Raw genomic sequence first — 18,422 nt, 5'->3', positions numbered from 1 at the left:
CCGGTGGCCAGTGGGTCATCCCCATTGTCCATCTCTAGAAGTATGTGCCTTCTTGTTGTCTTTTAGGGGACCAGCCTGGGAAACCATGACTGACAAGGGGTTGACCAGTCCTGTCGGGCTGTGGGAGATTTCCAGAGACACAAACCATCGTGTTTCTGTGGCTTCTTAAGGACCTATACAAGCTGGGATGCTGCACAACCTGTGCGAGAGGTTCCTGGAACCTGCCAGACTGCAGTCGGGGGTGACTGTGCCAGAGCCGACCCAAACGGAGCCTTCCTTCTTCTGTTCAGTCCTGTGGCTCTAGATCAGGGACCAAGTGATGAGGATGGCGAGTGGCATTCCCAGTTTAGAGGGACAGCTGTATTTAGTACCAACTGGTCGTTGTCATGTGAGAATGTGGGGCCAGTATTGCTGGGTGTTCTGGCTTTTCAGGAGAAGCTAGAAATCCATGTGTTTATGTGAAACCTCCCAACTTACATATATTGGCAACTAATTAAAATAAAAATGAATATACTGTGCAGGCCACACCAAACTGGTCAGAGATGACACTTTGTAAACTCCGCTCCTCCTCCAGGCTGGGGCGGCGAGGCTTCCGAGGCTGAGTCCCCGTCCCCTCTTTCTTGTCCACCTCAGTGGCAGGCTGGGCGGCACCTGTGGGCCCTCTCCCAGCATGGCCCAGCTGGAGCCCTAGTTTGGGATTCTTAGCACAGCTGATGGCCCAAGATTCTTCCTGCACCAATGGCAGTGTGATCCGTGTGGTAGGCATGGGGATTTCCCCAGCTCTGTCTTCTCATTTCATTTTAAGGCACCACTGCTTTCTCCTTCAATGTAAGTGTGTGTTGGGGAGGGGTGGTGAGAAGGCCTAGCCTTTCCAAGGAGTGGCGATGTTAAAATGGGATCCTTACAAATGTCTGTAGTACTTAAACGGCCCTCGGCCCTTGAAGTTTTAATCCTCAGATTCTCAATGAATTTTGAATCCAAATAGGCTTTACGCCTCCTATAGGAAGTATTTAGTGGAGGGACTATTTCCTCTGAGTGAGGCTCAAAGAGAAGCGCTAAGGCACGGGAGCTGGGAGTCTGGGCTGACTTGCTGTGTGACCCTGGGCAAGCCACTTGAACACTCTAGGCTTTAGTTTCCTCGTTCATAGGAATTGGTTGATTGCTGAGCTCCCATCTCTGTTGGCCCATGTAGGATATTCATCATGCTCATGCTCAGCAAAGTAAAGGCTATGCCTTTTTGCGTTAACTGCCAATTAGCTCTGGCCGTCTCTGGTTTGGAAAAGGTCCTGAGTGTGGCTCTTCTGGTGATGAGTCTTGACGCTTGCTTGTTATTTTTAATTTTTTTTAGAATTGCTATGATTCGATTAGTCCTGTTCTTCCCGCTACCGTTTGTCCTCAGTGGAAGATGTGCTCTTCGCTCTTTACTTGGCAGCTGCTGCAAGCAGAAGGGCAAGATCCCCATCCCCAGGGGCGGCTCTGGAGGGTGCCCGGGGGTTCTGCTCTCGCCCATAGAGGACAGCCCTGCTGCAGCCTTAGAATAGCGGGTGGGATGGCTGCCTTCCGCTCCCAGCTCCCCAGGGAATCCCATGTCTTTTTACGGCATCTGTGGAAAATATGAACCTTTTAAGGCTGGAGCTGTTTGTTAATCTTTATGAAGACACCACTGAAGGTCATAGCCAGCATCTACTGAGCACCCACTATGCGGCAGCCACTGTTTTAAGTACTTAATTAATTTAGTCCTCAAAATAATCCAGTGAGGTAGGACTGATTCTTAGGCCCATTTTGCAGTCAAACAAACTGAGGCACAGAGAGGTTAAGTAATTTACCCAAGGTCATGCAGCTGGCGGATTGTGAAACTGGGATTCAAACTCTGGTAGTCCGGTTCCAGAGACTGCACTTACTCACTGTGCCGCGGCTGCCTCTCAGTGAGTTATAACAATTGATGATGTTTTACCAATGACTTATCAATAGTTAAAAGGAAAATAAGGAAAACATAATTTTCTTTGCTTTACTTATGGACAAATTTAATAGCTGTCAATGCTTTGAAAAGTTAGAACTTTATGGTGGACTTCGATGGGAAGTAGTTACAATATATTTTACCATATATATTTGTATATACATAAGCCATAATATAGATAAACTACATTTATATCTGGTATATCCATATATCCACTTATCTAGCTATACCTCTGTAGGCACACACATATACAGAGAAGGTGACATACACAAAAATACAAAACTTAGGTCAGATGCTAGCTTAATTCCAGGTGGTCAGAAAGACCACCTCACTCCCCATCTTTGTCAAGATGCTCCCTGTTTGCTTAGTTAAATTAAGTGGGTTGAATATTGGAGAAAACAAACAAACAAACAGTCAATACATTTGAGGCAACACTTACGCTGACTCATCAGAAAAGGGCAAAGGGCCCTGGAGGCTCCAGTGGCCTGGGCTCCAGAGGGTCAGCGGAAACGTCCATCCCAGGCTGCCAGCCAAGGCCACTGAGTGCCCTCGGTGCCTGGTGCCGGGCTGTGAGATCACAGAGGGCGGAGGTCACAGCCTGATGAGGTGAAGGAGAGACATCTGCCACTTCTATCCTTCTCTCCATTTGCATGAGCCGGGGGCGCAGTACAGCCTTGAAACGAACTTCCAGAAATAACAGTCTGGAAGGTGAAAAAGCTTTTCCTATAATGTTGGGTGCAAAGAGCAGGATACAAAACTGCAGACGTGGTTGAATCCTGATTTTGTTACGAAAAAATGAATAGTTCCAAATCTACACAGGAATGCTACCGTAAAAGAAATACACAGAAATGTGGTTTTAGATGTCCTCTTATACTCTTTGTCCAAATAGTCTACAATGAGCAAAGAGTACTTTTATGATTAGGAAAAATTCTAGTAATATTCTTTTAAAAGGTGGTAGTTGGAGGCTGGATTAGAACTTTTCCAAGGAAGCTGAATATTTCATTACCACTCATCCTTCTGCCAAATCCCGGGGAAGGAACTTTCTTGGACACCCCAAAGAGAGTTTTGGCCCTGCCCTGGTTGACGCACAGGGCCTGGGGAAAATGTACAAACTCAGCTTCCCAGAGCCCGAGGTTCTGAAGAAGGACATCAGAGCTGCCAGGTGGCAAAGGGAGAAAGCAGGACCACTATTGTCCCTTTTCTGTAACTGGACTTCTGTAAGATCTTTTTTTTCGTTTGCGAAAAGGATTTGATTACTTAAAGCAAGCAGAGTGGTCTGTTCTGCTCCCTCATTGTGTTGAGGCCCACAGTGGAATGGACTTGCCCAGGGGCACAATCAAGTTCATATTAGAATTGAAGCTAGGTCTCTGGAGAGACAGACCAGGACACCCCTGGCTTCCAGCCCTGTGGAACCTTTGCATGGGGTTTTGCATGAAGTTTTGTATGAGGCAGGCTTCCTCCTGGCAAAGCCACGCCAGGCCGCTCCTGGCAGGACAAATGCATCCTCTCTGGTTTCAGAGCAACTCATAGCTTCCCTCCGTGCTAATTTCCGACAGACAGGTGGGATGTTACTCCTCCTGTGGCTCTCCAAGGCAGAGACGCCAGAGCATGAGAGCTGCCAGGGGACAGAGATGTCACCTGGGTCAGTCCCTTCATCCCACAGCCGGGGGCTGAGGTCCTGGGACTCCCCAGTGTCATCAGTGAGTTCCTCACGGAGCCGGAGCTGCTTCTGAGAAAGCCATGGCTGTTCACAACCTCAGCACGTCATCGTCTTGCTGCTGAGGAGGCGCTTGAGGCCCGGAGAGGGGGCACGCTGCCCAGAGAAGGCCGGGGAGGGAGGGGCTCAGTTGGGGTTAGCCCGTCACTCTTTCAACCCCTAACTCCCAGCCTGGGTTCCTAATCTCCCCCCACCTCTGCACCTGCTTGACCCGTGACCCAGCTGGACGTGGGTGTTCTGGTCGTCCGTGCACAGCTGCCTGACACCTCTTCTCCTCCGTGATGGTAAACAGCCACTTATTTTTTCCCAACTGCCCACAGGATCATCCGGACAAAGGTGCAGCAGCCGCCCAACCAGCCGGTGCCGGCTTCCAGCCACAGCATAGGTAAGAAGAACTTGTAAAAAAAATTTGAAAATCTAATGGGCTCCAAATATTCTAAAGAACTTTTAATCATTCTTATGGACAGATAATTCTGTATAAAACACTTCGGCACACGTACTAATGCGCCTTCTTTGTCATTCTCCAAGGGCTGAACCTGGTAAATGAATTTTATAAATACTGCTAAAAGGTTTTGAATTTTACTGATTATTATGATAAATAGCTTTCACCATGAGACAGAAAATTGAAATCTAAGCCAAAAAAAAAAAAAAATCCACTAATGGGGGTCTATAGAATGTCAGATAATTAAAGTAATAAATCAAGAAAGGGATACTTATTCATAACATTTTCTGCATCATTAGTCAGTAAGTAGTTTTGAATGTGTTTTTTCTTCTATCAGCCAGCCCTTCTACAAGTCTTTGTGCACTTGCAGTCTTGAGCGAAGATGTGGCAAAACTTCCCAAACTTTCTCTGTCTCGCTTCAGTCCCACGCGCTCCGCAGACGGTCGCGGCCGCAGTGGGCTCTGAGCCGGGCGCAGCCCCAGAGCAGGGACGTCGTCTCGGGATGGGAGCCCTGGCTCCTTCCACTCGAGAGTTCAGAGGTTTCTCTTCCGAGATCGTGAGATGAGAAAGACATGTGTCTATTTAAGGCATATTACTTCTCCACTTGGGAAAAGGAGACGCTCTGGTCAGCTGGGGGTGGGTTATTCTGCTAGAAGAAAGCGGGTGACCACTCGGCAGGCCTTTGACAGTCATGGCTGCCACGGTCCCTGTCAGTTCTGCTTGATCACGCCCCAGATTGTGGGACATCTCCACACCTTCGCTCCTTCTTTAACTGAAGATTTGAACTCCCCACGGTGACGGGGGACAGCCAGAGGCCTGACTTATAGTTCCAGCTCTGCCATTAGCTCACCCAGTGAACTATGTACATCCTTTCACCTCTCTGTGCCTCAGTTTCCCCATTTGTGGACAGAGGGGCACAAACCAGGTGCTCTCTGAGGTCCCTGATTTTCCACGGTCGCCTCTTTGAATGGAGGTAAGACAGAATTCCTCCCTGCCCTGACATAGGTCTTCATTTAGTGGTCCATGCAGAAAGGGCTGCTCAGCACCTGCTGTGCAGACGGAGGCCTGAGAGAGTAATGTTATAAGGGAGGCAGGACAGAATCCCCATTCTCAAGGGCTTCTCAGCCTATGCGGGATGTGATAGAGAGAAATTTTCGAAACACTGAGAGAAGGCTCAGAAGACAGCACAGGTGCCGTGGGAGCAGGAGGGAGGGAACCCCCAGCTCTGCTGAGCAGGGCGAAGGGGCTGAGGAAGGCTCCCCGGGGACGCACTTGTGGCTGAGATTTCACTTGTGGCTTTAACTATTTCAGGTCACGTAGCATGAATATCAAACTGAGAGCAACTGACAATATTCTTTCAGTTGGGTTAGAGGAATCATTCTACTTGCTGGTCAGCAGAATGCTTTGTTTTGTCTCAGAAAGTTTTATAAAAACTGCATCTTATGTGTGTGCGGCCCCTTATACGTTAGCAATGCATTGAGGAGCGAGGAACGGAAGCTTAGAGACGTTAAGTCAGTAGCCCAAGGTCACATTGCCAGGAGGTGGTGGAGTCAGAATTGCAACCTGGGTCTTTCGAGCTGAGCACAATCGCAAAGTATTGGAGCCAATACCACCGGCTCTGTCAGCGCTGTGAGCTGTGGTCATCAGTAGTTGGTGTTTAAAGTACCAAGTGACTTGTGATCTTCTTTCTTCCTCTGTTCTTTGCACCTTAAGACAGAAAAAGTTGAGGGATTTGCATAAATCTATTTTGAGGAGCTTCTTCTGGTGGAGGAAAAGAGAAGTTAATGATTTCTACTTCTGTGTCTCCTAAGGAAGATCTAAAATCAAACTCAAATAGGAGAAGAAAGGCACTGTTCCCACCAGGTCTGTAGGCGCAGGAGCGGGAGGAGCTCCCAGGGAAGCAGCAAACAGCTTCTCACGCCATCCCCACCATTGCTCGTCATTTCCTAGCTTAGAGTCTGAGGCCGCCCCACCACCGCCCCCAGCAGTTAGAGCCCGAGGGGATGTGTCCGTGATGGTTTTAATGAACCAAGAGAGAATTCCCACAGCCCAGAAATGGAAACTCAGCTGCACAGCTTGAGGGGACGCCGGTGTGGGGTGGGCCTGGTTCCTGTGAAACTGGTGCAGGCCTCCCCTCCCCCGTCCTTGCCCTTAGGAACCGAGAGACCTGGCCTCAGTCGCAGTAAGTCACCGCCTCTGCCCACACTTCTGGGCAGAGGAGTCTAGGCTGCACGTCAGTAGACCTCAGGCTGGGTCCTGGTGTCACTGCTTATTAGCCAGATGACTTTGACCAAACCACTCTGCCTTGTGGAGCCTCAGTTTCCTCGTGTGATAAATGAGGATGAATACTTGCACTCTAGGTTGTCGCAAGCAGCAAATGAAAAGCACTGCGTTAATGTGGACTCTCTAATTGTTTTTCATTATTAATTAGTGAGGAGCAGATTACTGTAGGAGCTAAGACAGTAGTTTCTGGGTTCCAGTCACCACTCTGCCGTTTATTAGCTGTGTGACCTTGGGCAAGTCACTTACCTTCTCTGAGCCTCGGTTCCCTTGTCTTTCCAAAGGGATAATAACATGACCTAGCTTACAAGATTGTTCTCAGAATTAAATGAGATAATGCCTCAGGAATGCCTGGTGCAGAGTGAGTTCCCAGAAAACATTATTATGTATACTATATATAGTACTATATCAATATTATATAATTAAAATTAAAATCCAGGTAAGCTGGAAGGAGAAAAGACAGTGAGGAACTGTAAAAAGGGACAGTGGGCCATTGGCGTTTTGTTGGCTCTGTGTGTGGTGTGTGTATGTACGTCTGCGTGGATGGGTGGCTATGTTCGCAGGGCATGAACCTGCCTAATGAGTAAGTCTGCGCCTCTTTTAGTGCCGGCTGGCGGTGGCCCCAGCCCCCTCTCTTTACCATCCCTCTGCCTCCTGCATCCTGGGGCAGGCTGGGCTTTGAGCTGGCGCCCTTCCCACACTGTCCGGTGCATGTTCTTTTCTGCACCATCAGTCCTTCTCGCTGCCCACCCTCCCCTCTCATCCCCCCAGCGGCAGAAACCCTGGGCCAACGGCCCGAGGGTCTGCTCTCCTGGCCCAGGTGTGGCTGCTGCCGTAAGGCGAGTGTCCTCTGCACACACGCTGTGCCCCCGCGCTTGCAGTCGCATTCAGCCCAGTGTAGGGTGACTGCCTTGGTTTTGGCCAGTGGAAGTCCCGCCCCTACAGACCTGCTGCCGGGCCCTGACTGCCCCTCTCCCTCTGCGCAGTGTCCACGGGCTCAGTGACGCAGGTGTCGTCGGTGAGCACGGACTCAGCCGGCTCCTCGTACTCCATCAGCGGCATCCTGGGCATCACGTCCCCCAGTGCTGACACCAACAAGCGCAAGAGAGATGAAGGTAAGAGATGCCCACGCAGCCTTGTCCGGGATGGACCAATGTGATCGGGGCGCTCAGTCAGGGGTGGAAGCAAAGGTGCCCACCGAGCATCCCCTTAGCTGCAGAGCACAGTAGTCCCCAGGCCCTTCCGTGGACCCGCGGACATGGGGAAGAGGCTGAGCCATCTGGGAGGGCCAGGCAGGGAGCTGGCTGTGGGTGTGGATTTCTGGCTGGCTTCCCTCATCCTCATCCCTTGGGGAGAAAGGTGGGCCTGGCAAAGCCCTTGTGGCCTGAGCTCTGTGGCCTTTAAGAAGAGCTTGCGTGTGGAGATATGATGCCTGAGGGCGGGGTGCGGAGGGCAAGAGCACAACACCTTGTCCCCTTTATGGGGGAGCCCTGGGGACGAGGGAGGCGTGGGTGTTCCGCGATGAGAGGAGTACACAGGGCAGGGAGGGGTCCACTGCGCTCTTGAGGGCCTCCCAGGAGAAGGCCTCCAGCAGCTGTGATGGGGGCCGTTGAAGAAGTTAACATGTAATCATCTCGTCTCTGGCCTTGGGCCTGGAAGGAAGGCGTGCAGGGCCTCCCGAGGATTACAAAGATGACAGTCTTCCTGGTTGGTTTTTCTCAGCTTGTCCGTGTGCCACCTGGGCCTCCAGAGCTGGCCGCCTCCGTCCTGGACACGGGTCTTCTTTCCCTGGACAGGCTGCCAGTGCCGGCTGGCATTAATGGGTTTGAGAGGAGAAACGACCCCTTGGGAGTCTGTAAAACCTTAGTCAGGAAAGGGAAAAACGCTGGTGGTCTAGGCCTGAGAACAGCGTGACAGAAATCTTGATTCAATTATTCTCTTCCTCGGCACAATTCCTTTCTCGGCTCCCTGTAAGAGCTACATGTTCTCGTGAGCACGGGCCTAAGTACTTAAGATCTGTAACTAGAAAACTGAGTCAGCCCAGCAGTGGCCTGGCCTGTGGTCTGCGTGTTCCAGAGGCTGGGCCTGTAGCCTCTGTTCAGAGCCGTGTGGGGATGGTCCTCGGCTTCTGGACCCTGCCTCCCGCCCTCCCCTGCTCCTGGCACTCGGAGCACGTGTCAGCAGTCCTTAACTCAGTGGGCTGCTGTGCTGTGTCACTGCAGGAGGCGGTGGCCCACCATCTCTGTTGGTTTATGGAGTGATGGTGTCATCCTTTCTCCCATTGTCACCTGGACTCAAAGCACATGTGCCCCAGCTGGGTCCCGGCTGTGCTTGGTCGTGGTGGAGGCTGGGTTGTGTAAGGCTCCCTCAGAGACGGGGGGACCCAGGCAGAGAATTTTGGAGAAAGGAAAAAATCTGTTTACCACCAAACAGGTCCTGATGTAGGGGGTTGTTGTACCGTGTTGGTGGAGGGCTCTGCTGGCTTTTGGTCCTCTGATCAGCGGTCACTGGCAGCCTCTCCAGCTGCTTTAAAAGGGGTAGAGTGGTTAGAATGTGGTTTTGTCAGTCTAGACTGTGCTGTGCTGCTCAGATGATTCCTGAGGACGGTGGCCCATTTAGGGTCTTGACCTCAAGAGGGACAGTGACAGAGGCTGGCCCTGTGGCTTAAGTTTGTGTGCTCCCCTTCAGCAGCCCAGGGCTTCGCTGGTTCAGATCCTGGGTGTGGACCTAGCACCGCTCATTAAGCCATGCTGAGGTGGCGTCCCACATGGCAGAGCTAAAAGGACCTACAACTAGAATATACGACTAGGTACTGGGGATCTTTGGGGAGAAGAAGGAAAAAAAGAGGAACGGTGACAAACTGGGATGTGTCCAGATGGATGTAACCTGAATAGAGAGGGATCTGGAGAGCAGCTCAAGGCTCTAGGGATGTTTTGGCACAAAGAAGAGAAGAATGAGCAGGAGTGGATTGTTGCCTTGAGGTATTTGGAGGGCTGAGGGAGAAGGCAAGACAATGAGACTTTGCTGTGTGGCCTAAAGGCCAGAGTGTGGCAGATGCAGAGGAGGTTTCAGCCTAGTGTAAAAAAGAACTTTGTAAATATGAGAGTGGTCTGGGGCAAAAAGGAGCTGTCATTGGAAGTAGTGAGCAACCCATCACTAGAAGTATGTAAGTAGAGCTTAGGTGGCTACTTGCAAGGCTGCTGTATAAGCATATCAAGAATCAGGGCCGGCCCAGTGGCGCAGCAGTTAAGCATGCACCTTCTGCTTCTTGGTGGCCCGGGGTTCCCCAGTTTGGATCCCTGCTGTGGCAGGCGTCCCATATATAAAGTGGAGGAAGATTGGCACAGACGTTAGCTCAGGACTAACATAACAGATGTTAACTCAGGGCCAGTCTTCCTCAGCAAAGAGAGGAGGATTGGCAGCAGTCAGGGCTAATCATCCTCAAAGAAAACAAAAAATGCAAGAATCAGAAACATGACTGGATGATCTTTGAGATTCTTCCTTGAAATTTATGATTGAGCCCTGTTCCCCAAAAAGGCTTGGGAGGTGATTCACTCTGTGGTCTGGGGGCTGAGGGAGAATGCTTCCATGGTCCTGGAAGCTTACAGGGTTGGGAAGACTGGGAGACCCAAGCAGCAACCAGAGGCGCCCGCACCCGCGCCGCGCATCACGGAGAGCCGGTGCGGCTGAGCGGAGAGGGCGCGGAGGGCAGATTGCTCACGCCCGCGAACTGTCGGAGGACTGCTGAGTGGCGCCACTGCCCTTCCTCACCCTCCCTCCGTGTGTCCCCGGATCCTTGCTTTAGCGGAAGTCGAGGAGGCAGAGATGGCCACCCCCATTTTACAGGGGAGGAAACCGAGGCCCTGGGGGGGGGGCGGTTCCTTGATGTTGGCAAAGCCACACAGCTGGTGTGGCCCCGGGGTTCGGGAGGAGCTGGAGAGCCCTGGAGGCCTCAGTGCCCTGGCACTGTGGGGACACCGGCCGCCCCCTGCCCTCCAGAGAGATGCTGGAGGAGGAGGGGCTGGGGCTGGGCGGAGCCTGGGGACAGTGGGCGGCAGGGTTCCCAGAAGCAGGGCGTGGCCGGCAGGTGCACGGCACTGGGAGGGAAGGTCAGAGCCAGCCGCTGGGGAAACACGGAACCGCCGGCCTGGAAAGGCTTCAGACCGTGCCGCGTTTTTCTCGGGAGCCGTCAGCAGCCTGAGGGAAGGGCTGTGGGGGCGGGAGAGGCATAGAGGGCCGAGAGGAGGATGGCCGAGCGTCCTCGTCCCCATTTTTCAGAGGAGGGCCCTGGGCTCTGCAGGGTGGAGCCACTTGCTCAGTTCTGGTTCACAGTCCTCTCGCTGGGACTGAGTTTCGCCCTGTGGGCATTTCCCAGGGCCACTCTCCTGCCCAGGCCTCAGGGCGGGGTGGGTGGCACCGGTCCATCACAGCTTGCAGGCTGGTGGGCAAGACTGGCAAGCCCGAGGTCCCTTCGATGGGCCATGTGTGAGGTGATGCTGTCACAGGGATGACACCAGAGGGGGAGCAGGGCAGCGAGGGGCCGATTTTGACCAAACGGATCTGGGAAGGCTTCTCAGAGGAAGTGGCACTTTACTGAGGGAGAAATATTTTACACTGCTTCTGCTTTTGAATTTAAATTAATTAAAATCAAATAATTCAGTTCCTCAGTCACACTGGCCACATCTCGACTGCTCAGCAGCCGCATGTGGCCGGTGGCTGCTGTGCTGGGTCACTGGGCTTGAATAAAGTGCGTGGCTCGTGGCAGGTGCTCATAGATGCTCCTGGGGCCGGCCCAGCCACGTGCAGAGGGGTCACCGTTAATGAGGAGGGTGAGTGACACTCTCAACCAGGAGGGCTTCTGGTAGTTTGGGGCTTCCACAGAAAGCTCTATTTGAATAGGAAATTCTGTGGCAAAAATAAACAGGATGGAACGCTGTTAGACTAGTGGACTGCTAAGGGCCTTTCAGTCTAGAAATTCTAAGATTCTCCCCAGGACGTTTGCCTCCAAGACCAGCCTTAGGGATGTGGCCACTGTGTCCGAATCCCAGATGAACGTTCTGTGGCGCAGTCAGCAGATCAGGTCCCCAGAGCCTCTGAGGGAGAGCTTGGGCTGGTTCAAGGAAGCTACAGGGAGGCAGATTAGGGCTCAGTGCAGGGAACAGCTTTCAGACCACACCCAGGCTGGGCCAAGGATGGAAGCATTATCTTGGAAAGGCAGTGAGCTCCCTGTCATTGGAGGTATGAGCAGGGGCTGGACAAAGGAGGGGCAGAAGAACCAAGGAAGGCATTCTGGTTTGGACTCTGTGACTTTTGAGGCCTGTTACAATCTGGGTGGCAAGTGTTTGTGTGACAGCCCTGTGTCTGGAAGTGGTTCTGCCCACTTGTCTTTCCCTCCTGCTGCCTGGACTCTGAGGCTGACATCCTCGTGGCCCTGACTGGGCAGGGGCCACATCGCGTTTCTGTCCCCAGTCAGCCCCTTGGCACAGGGCCAGGGCGCAGAGGCGCTCCGAGGCTGGTGGATGGCGCGGGGCCAGGCTGGGGCGCTGCCCAGGCGTGAGCAGCAGCTCCATCTTCTGGTTGGGCCGACCCCAGAGCTTTCATGGAGAAGGCTGTGGGGCTGGCCTCGGGAATCCCGCTGAGCCAGGGGACAGAGCCTGGAGCTGTGCCTCCCTCCTGGAGGCAGCAGTGCTGGGGCTGGGCTTGGCAGAGTAGGCGGAGCTGTGAAGAGCGGCCATGGGTGAAAGGGCAGCCCTAGGACCCTCTGTTCCTTCCTGGGCCTTTGATCTCTGGAGGGGCCTCCTTCTGCCTGTCTGCAGGGCCCCGTTCAGGTCCCCTCGACCTCCCCCACCCCTCATCCCCCCAGAGTTGAAAGGCCCTGGACACTCCCGGGTCACCCGAGTGCGAATGCCTTTCACTAGCTCAGAAAGCCGCCCAGTCCAGCGCCAGCGCGGCCCGTGGGGGCAGAGCCTCTTTTCAGGCGGTGGAGGCTCCGTGGCAGGTGGCATTGCCGGCCTGGGGCCCTGGCCTGCCCTCTGCCTGGGGAGGGCCCAGGAAGGGCAGCCGAGAGCCGGAGGGGGCCTGCCCTTTCCGGGAGACGCCACGTCCAGCAAGAGCCTCCTGGGGAGGTTTGGGGGCATCTGGCAGGGGCTCCTGTCATGACTGTGTCCACCCCTCCTTCTGGGGGTCTGTCTCCTCTGTCTTTGTGTCTCTCCCCGTGGCTTTTGTTTGGGGCTGCATCTCATGCAGTGTTATCGCGGGGCCTGTTTACCGAGACTTCCTCTGCGCCTGCTTCCGTCTCCTGGCAGAGCTCTCACTCTTTCTCACTCTCTCCCCCCTCTCTCTCTCACACACACTCTCTCTCTCACACACACTCTCTCACACACACTCTCTCACACACACACACACTCTCACACGCTCTGTCTCACACACACACGCTCTCTCACACACACACACTCTCACACGCTCTGTCTCACACACACACACGCTCTCTCACACACACTCTCACACACTCTCTCTCACACACACACACACTCTCTCACAATTCTCTTACACACGCACACACTCTCTCACACACTCTCACACACACACTCTCTCACACACACTCTCTCTCACACACACTCTCTCACACACACACTCTCTCTCACACACACTCTTTCTCTGCCACACACACTCTCTCTCTCTGACACACACACTCTCTCTCACTCTCTCACACACACACACTCACTCTCTCTCTCTCTTCTTGTGTTCGCTCTTGCTCTCTCTTACCAACTTTCCTCTCCCCCGTCTCTCCCAGGTGGGCAGCCCCAGCTCAGCCCTGCTCTGCAGACCTCCACGGGAGCCAACCTGGGGAGGGAAGGGGTTTCAGAAGCCCAAAGACCGTGCAGGCCCCAGGACCCTCCTGGCCGTGGGCAGGCCCTGGCCTTCCTTTCTTAGGACTCTGGACACTCAGACCCTGTCTGCTGCTCCTGGGCTCTGGACAGAAGGCAGAAGCCTGGAGAAGACGGTGCAGAGACCCCTCTCAGATTTGCCGGAAGGGAATGGGATGTGTGGAAAAGCCCGGGGTTCTGGAGTCAGGGGTTGTAGGCAGCCCTTGTGGCACCAAGATTCCACAGACCTCTGATCTCTGGAGAGCTCACAGGTATTGAGGGAAGGACACAGGCTCACAGGCCAGAGTTTGAGGACTTCCTGTGGTGGAATCTTTGGCAAAGTTACTTAGTCTCTCAGAGCCTCCATTTTGTCATGGAAAACAGAGGCGGCACAAGCCTTGTGGGTTATTGCGAGGGTAAAATGAAGTCACATCCACCAAGGGGGGAGCCCCAGGGCCTGGTGGTAGTAAGCATTTAATAAACGGCCTCTGAGGGGGCCTGGGGCTTGAGTGCGTGAGGCCAGTCACAGGCCGAGGGCAAGCAGGCTCCAGCCACAGTTCTGTTTGGCAGCTGGAGCTAGCTGATCTGCCCACCACCGACTTCCTGTTTGTAACAGTCGACTGCTGTGGGCATCGGGACTCAACAACAGTGTCCCCAGGTGTCAGCTGCACAGTGAAGGGCCACTCACTTTCCTTTGCTTCCGTTTCCTTCAGGACACTGATCTCCCTGCCCCCTTGATGGAAGAATGAGAGGGTCAAGCCTCTGTTTTCCATGAGAAGAGACCCTGGCTACACAGGCAGTAGAGGCCTCCAGGATGGAGGGTGGGACACAGGCACCTGGGCCTGGGAGGGCTGGTGGTGGGGTCCCCCGCTTGGACCTCAGGACTCCCCCGTCAGAGCTGGAAGGGCCCCGAGAGCATCGAGGACATGTCATCCCAAGTCAGTATTCAGATGGGAAGACAGGCTCAGAGAAGAGAAGGGGTCTGAGCAGGTCCACAGCAGAAACCCAGCAAACCTAGAGGGAGGGAGAGGGCTCGTCCCGACATCCCAGCAGTCCCACTGCCATCTGGTGGGACGAATCTCAGTTTCTTCTCCCCACTCTTTTCCCCCATTCTAGGTCAACCTGCGGCCCCCAGTGTTGAAAGCCGCCAGCACCCGGCCCAAGCCCATCAGCCTCTCAGGCCGGGGGCAGCTGAGCCGCTAATGCCCCAGGGTAGGCCTCAGCTCTGGACAGTGAGCCCTGGCCTCCCTGGCTGCCTCTCATTCCCCCTCCTCGTCCCTGCTGGGCTTCCAGTCCTGTGCATTCTCTGGGCCTCCCTGTCTCTGGGCCAGTATCCATGCAGGGCCCTCTGCCTGGAACGCGTCCTTGAGGCTGGTCTGCTGGCCTGGCCTGGTTTCCAGAGGCAGCCTGCTTCCTGGGGGATTTTCCGTGTGAGGCCATCAGTCCTCCACAGCCCCCCTGGGGCCCTTGGGTCCAGCAGGGCAGCCTGGAGCTTTGGAGACCAGACAGGCTCTGCAGAGAGGGAGGAAGTGCCCTCTGCTTTGTCTCGGCCTCTCCTGGGAATTTACAGAGCAGGCGCCCCGGTCCTCCGTGGGGTGGACCCTGAGGCTGCGCGGGCCCTTCCCTGAGTCCTGCCTATCTGGGCAGGGGCCAGGAGGGCATCACTTGGGACCCAGGTGGCAATCGCCAGCCTGGTAGTCATGCTTTAGTTGCTTGCCCTGTATTTAAAATGATTTTGAGTTAGTTGCCAACATTTAAAAATCTGGAGATTTCACATACGGCTGTGTGGCTTTTCTTGGAAAAGTAAAAATCTGATCAGGCCGCATCACTTGGGTCGCTGGGCCTGTGGTCCTCAGTGCTCCCTGCTCACTCGCTCTGGCTTTTTGCTCTCTTTTCTCCACCTCGACACCCTCGGGCTTCCGGAGGCCTAGCGTGGACTCTGAAGAACAAGTCTGGTGGAGTCCAGTGTGTGGCAGCTGAAGCCTGTGGGAGGCAGGGCCCTGACCTGCCCTAAAGGGGAGTGTGTGCGTGCACGCGTGCGTGTGGGTGTGTGGGTGGTTAGGAAGTGGGCAGTCAGGCTCTCAGGCCAGAGATGGGTGGGGAAGGGAGGTGATAGGGCAGGGCCAAGGAGCCACACCTCGTGGTAGCCCAGAAGAACAGTGAGCTTGAGGTCACTGAGTCCACACCCACCAGATAGGGCAGTCTAGGCACAGAGGGGACGTGCTTGGCCCAGGGCCGCAGGGGGCGTTAGTGGCAGAGATGATGAGGACTCGGGTTTCCATCTCCCAGCTGGGTGGCCACTCTCCCGTGTCCTTCCAGGCTTGCGGTCACTGGCCCCTCAGCTGAGGGCCAGGCAGACCATTGCCAGAGGCTTCCTTGGTAAAGCAGAGGACCTGAGGCCAGGTGATCAATCCCAGGGGCTCCTTGGACCTTTCCCTGGTGCCTAGGGCCTGTCCCCAGGGTGGGGGGTCAGGTTTCGGTTCCTCCTGGCCCCCAGGTCCCCAAGTTTCACTTTGATTCACGGTGTGAGAGCCGGCGTGAGAGCCGACGCCACTGAAGGCCCCTCCACCCCACCCCCGCCTGTTTGCGCACCTGCTTGGCCGCGGCCCCCTCCCCCCAGCTCTTTTTCCCGTGGGGCTGTGCTCTGGTGTTCTGGGGAGCCCTCAGTGATGTAGGGGGCAGGGTGTCGCAGTGTGGGGATCTCAGCTCAGGGAGTCCGTTCTGGGGTCAACCAGAGCAAGAGCTGTGGGGTCAGCTGAGGGACAGCAGAGGGGGATAGAGTCCCACCCGTGGTGGGCAGGCCTCCGGCCAGGGCAGCCTGGAACTCAAGGTGGAGGGACTGGCTCTCTTCCCCACCCAAGCGCCCCGCTGCCCTGTGGGGTGGAGATCCCACATCCTTTCTCTCTGGCTTTGGAATGCGGTTTAATCTTTGGCTGCAGAGAGTCTTCGGTTCAGGGACTTCGCTGTGCTGCGAACTGCCAGAGGCTAAGGAGGCCCGGAAGGAGCCCCGGGCAGGGCTCTGGGTGCCATGCCTGACCCTCTGGCTGACTTGCTGGTGATCTTGGGGGAAATCCCTTCCTCTCTCTGGGCCTCAGTTTCTTCATCTATAATATGGGATCAAGGGATTCCTAAGGTTCTTTTGGGCACCAAGATTCTAAGCTTCTCCAGGTCCCATCTCAAGTCCTCTTGGCATTATTTTAGGCCAGTGGTTCTCAAACTTTTGGTCTTGTGACCCCCTTTAAACTGTTAAAAATTATCGGGGAACGGGGCTGGCCCCGTGGCCGAGTGGTTAAGTTCGCGCGCTCCGCTGCAGGCGGCCCAGTGTTTCGTCGGTTCGAATCCTGGGCGCGGACATGGCACTGCTCGTCAGACCACGCTGAGGCAGCGTCCCACATGCCACAACTAGAGGAACCCACAACGAAGAATACACAACTATGTACCGGGGGGGCTTTGGGGAGTAAAAGGAAAAAAAAAAAAAAAAAAAAAAAAAATTATCGGGGAACACAAGGAGCTTTTTAGTTTACGTGGGTTAATTAAAATGGATACAATTTAAAATATTTACTTATTAATTCATTAAAAATAATGGTAATAAACAAATAATATAAATAGTATTTTTGAAATATTGAGTGGCATTGCTTTATGATTTTGCAAATCTCTTTAGTGTCTGGCTTAACAGAAGGCAGCTGGGTCCTCACATCTGGTCTGTATCCGCTCTGCTGTGATTTCACACATCCTAGAGCCTCGGGGACACCCCACTATGCTTATGAAAGAGTGAGAGGGAAGAAGGCCAGTAACATCTGGGCATTATTATGAAAATAGTTTTGACCTCACAGACCCCCCAAAAAGGTCTTGGAGGCCCCCAGGGATCCCTGGACTAGACCTTGAGAATCTCTGCTTCAGGCTGCTGCAGACTCGGAGCTTGCTTATCACACAGATGGGGAGAGCAGTTAAGTCATTTTAGTTAAAAGAAAGGTGCCGTCAGTTTCTCCTGTTCCTAGCTCCTGAAGGCAGTGGGAGCCACAGCAGGTCTTTGAGTTGGGGAGAGAGTGACAAGACACCCTGGGCTTTGGAAAGCCCCCTCCAGCAGCCTGGGCAGGTAGTGCTCCTTGCTCCTCCCCAAGCTTGAGCTCCCACAGAAAGGCACCGCCTCGGCCGCTCCTTTCTTTCCAGCAGGAATCTGGAGGGCTTCAGGGCTGACCCCTCCAGCAGGCTTCCTTCAGGGCCAACTGCAGCGACCCAGGGCTCCCTAAGAGCCTGTGGAGTGGGCCTTTGGGCACCCAACCACATCTCCCCATCCTAGCTCAGCTCTGCACTAGCCTGCAGACCCCTGGGACCCCACCGGGGCCGTGGTTTTGGTGGGGAAAAACCCAGCAAACGACATTGATTAGGAATGAAACAAAATAAACTAAAATAAAGAAGAGGTAGGTTTGGTATTTATCTCGACTCTTGGTATTTGAGGAAAAGCAGGTCTGAAAGGCAACTGAAAAAGAGAAGATTTTTTTTCTGATTCCATAGGGGCTTCTGGGTGCTTCTGGAATGCCAGTGGTTGGTCGCTCATGTGCATGTATGTCTAATTTCACTTTGAAATTTCCAGTTTTCGTTTTCACCGGTACAAATTTATCATTTGCATTAGTCCTTCCTGCGAGTAATGGACTAAAATGAAAGAGAGGGAGAAAAAGAGAATGTCCTAAGGTAATTTGGGAAGAATTGAGAGAGGGAGGACAAAAGGTGCCAGAAAGGATGTGTGTGAGAAAGGTCGCTTGTGGTGCAGTGAACTGAACTGTGAGAAGAAACAGAAGGCAGGGCTGGAGGGACTAGGAAGGAAGACGGTGACAGGGGTCAGACACTTCCCAGCACCAGCCACCAGGTGGCACCATTGACCCAAGACAGCTTAGTTGCCATCCAGGTTAGAGATAAGTGGGGGGTAACAGGGCAATTTGGACTGGCCATCTGTGAGCCAGGTGGGGGTGGCAGTGCCCAGGTGGGCTGACCATTGCCTGAGTCTCGCTTCTCTGCCAGCGTTTAGTCAGGGCAAGGGGAGACCATCGCTGCGGGGATCAGTAGGGTCCATCCTCACCTCCACGGCACAGACATCTTGATAGAAAACTTTCTGGGAGTTGAATCCTTGGTTCTATTCTAAGCCCTTACTTGCTGTGTGAC

The 18,422-nt window shown here is 54.0% G+C and overlaps 1 protein-coding gene across 3 annotated transcripts in view; it reads left to right on the top strand.

Moving 5' to 3' along the window:
- Window positions 1–18,422, top strand: part of PAX5 (paired box 5) — a 186,836-nt gene that overhangs the window by 22,496 nt on the left and 145,918 nt on the right. For all 3 annotated transcript variants that reach the window (XM_070597088.1, XM_070597090.1, XM_070597089.1), the window contains 2 exons: window positions 3,995–4,059; window positions 7,383–7,511. In XM_070597088.1, the coding sequence (XP_070453189.1) occupies window positions 3,995–4,059; window positions 7,383–7,511 (194 nt within the window). The remainder of the gene's footprint in view (window positions 1–3,994; window positions 4,060–7,382; window positions 7,512–18,422) is intronic.

This window comes from Equus przewalskii, chromosome 26 (assembly GCF_037783145.1).
Source record: "Equus przewalskii isolate Varuska chromosome 26, EquPr2, whole genome shotgun sequence".
Lineage (NCBI taxonomy): Eukaryota > Metazoa > Chordata > Mammalia > Perissodactyla > Equidae > Equus > Equus przewalskii.
Note: the sequence above shows the minus strand (reverse complement) of the source record. Positions and strands in the feature narration are given on the sequence as shown.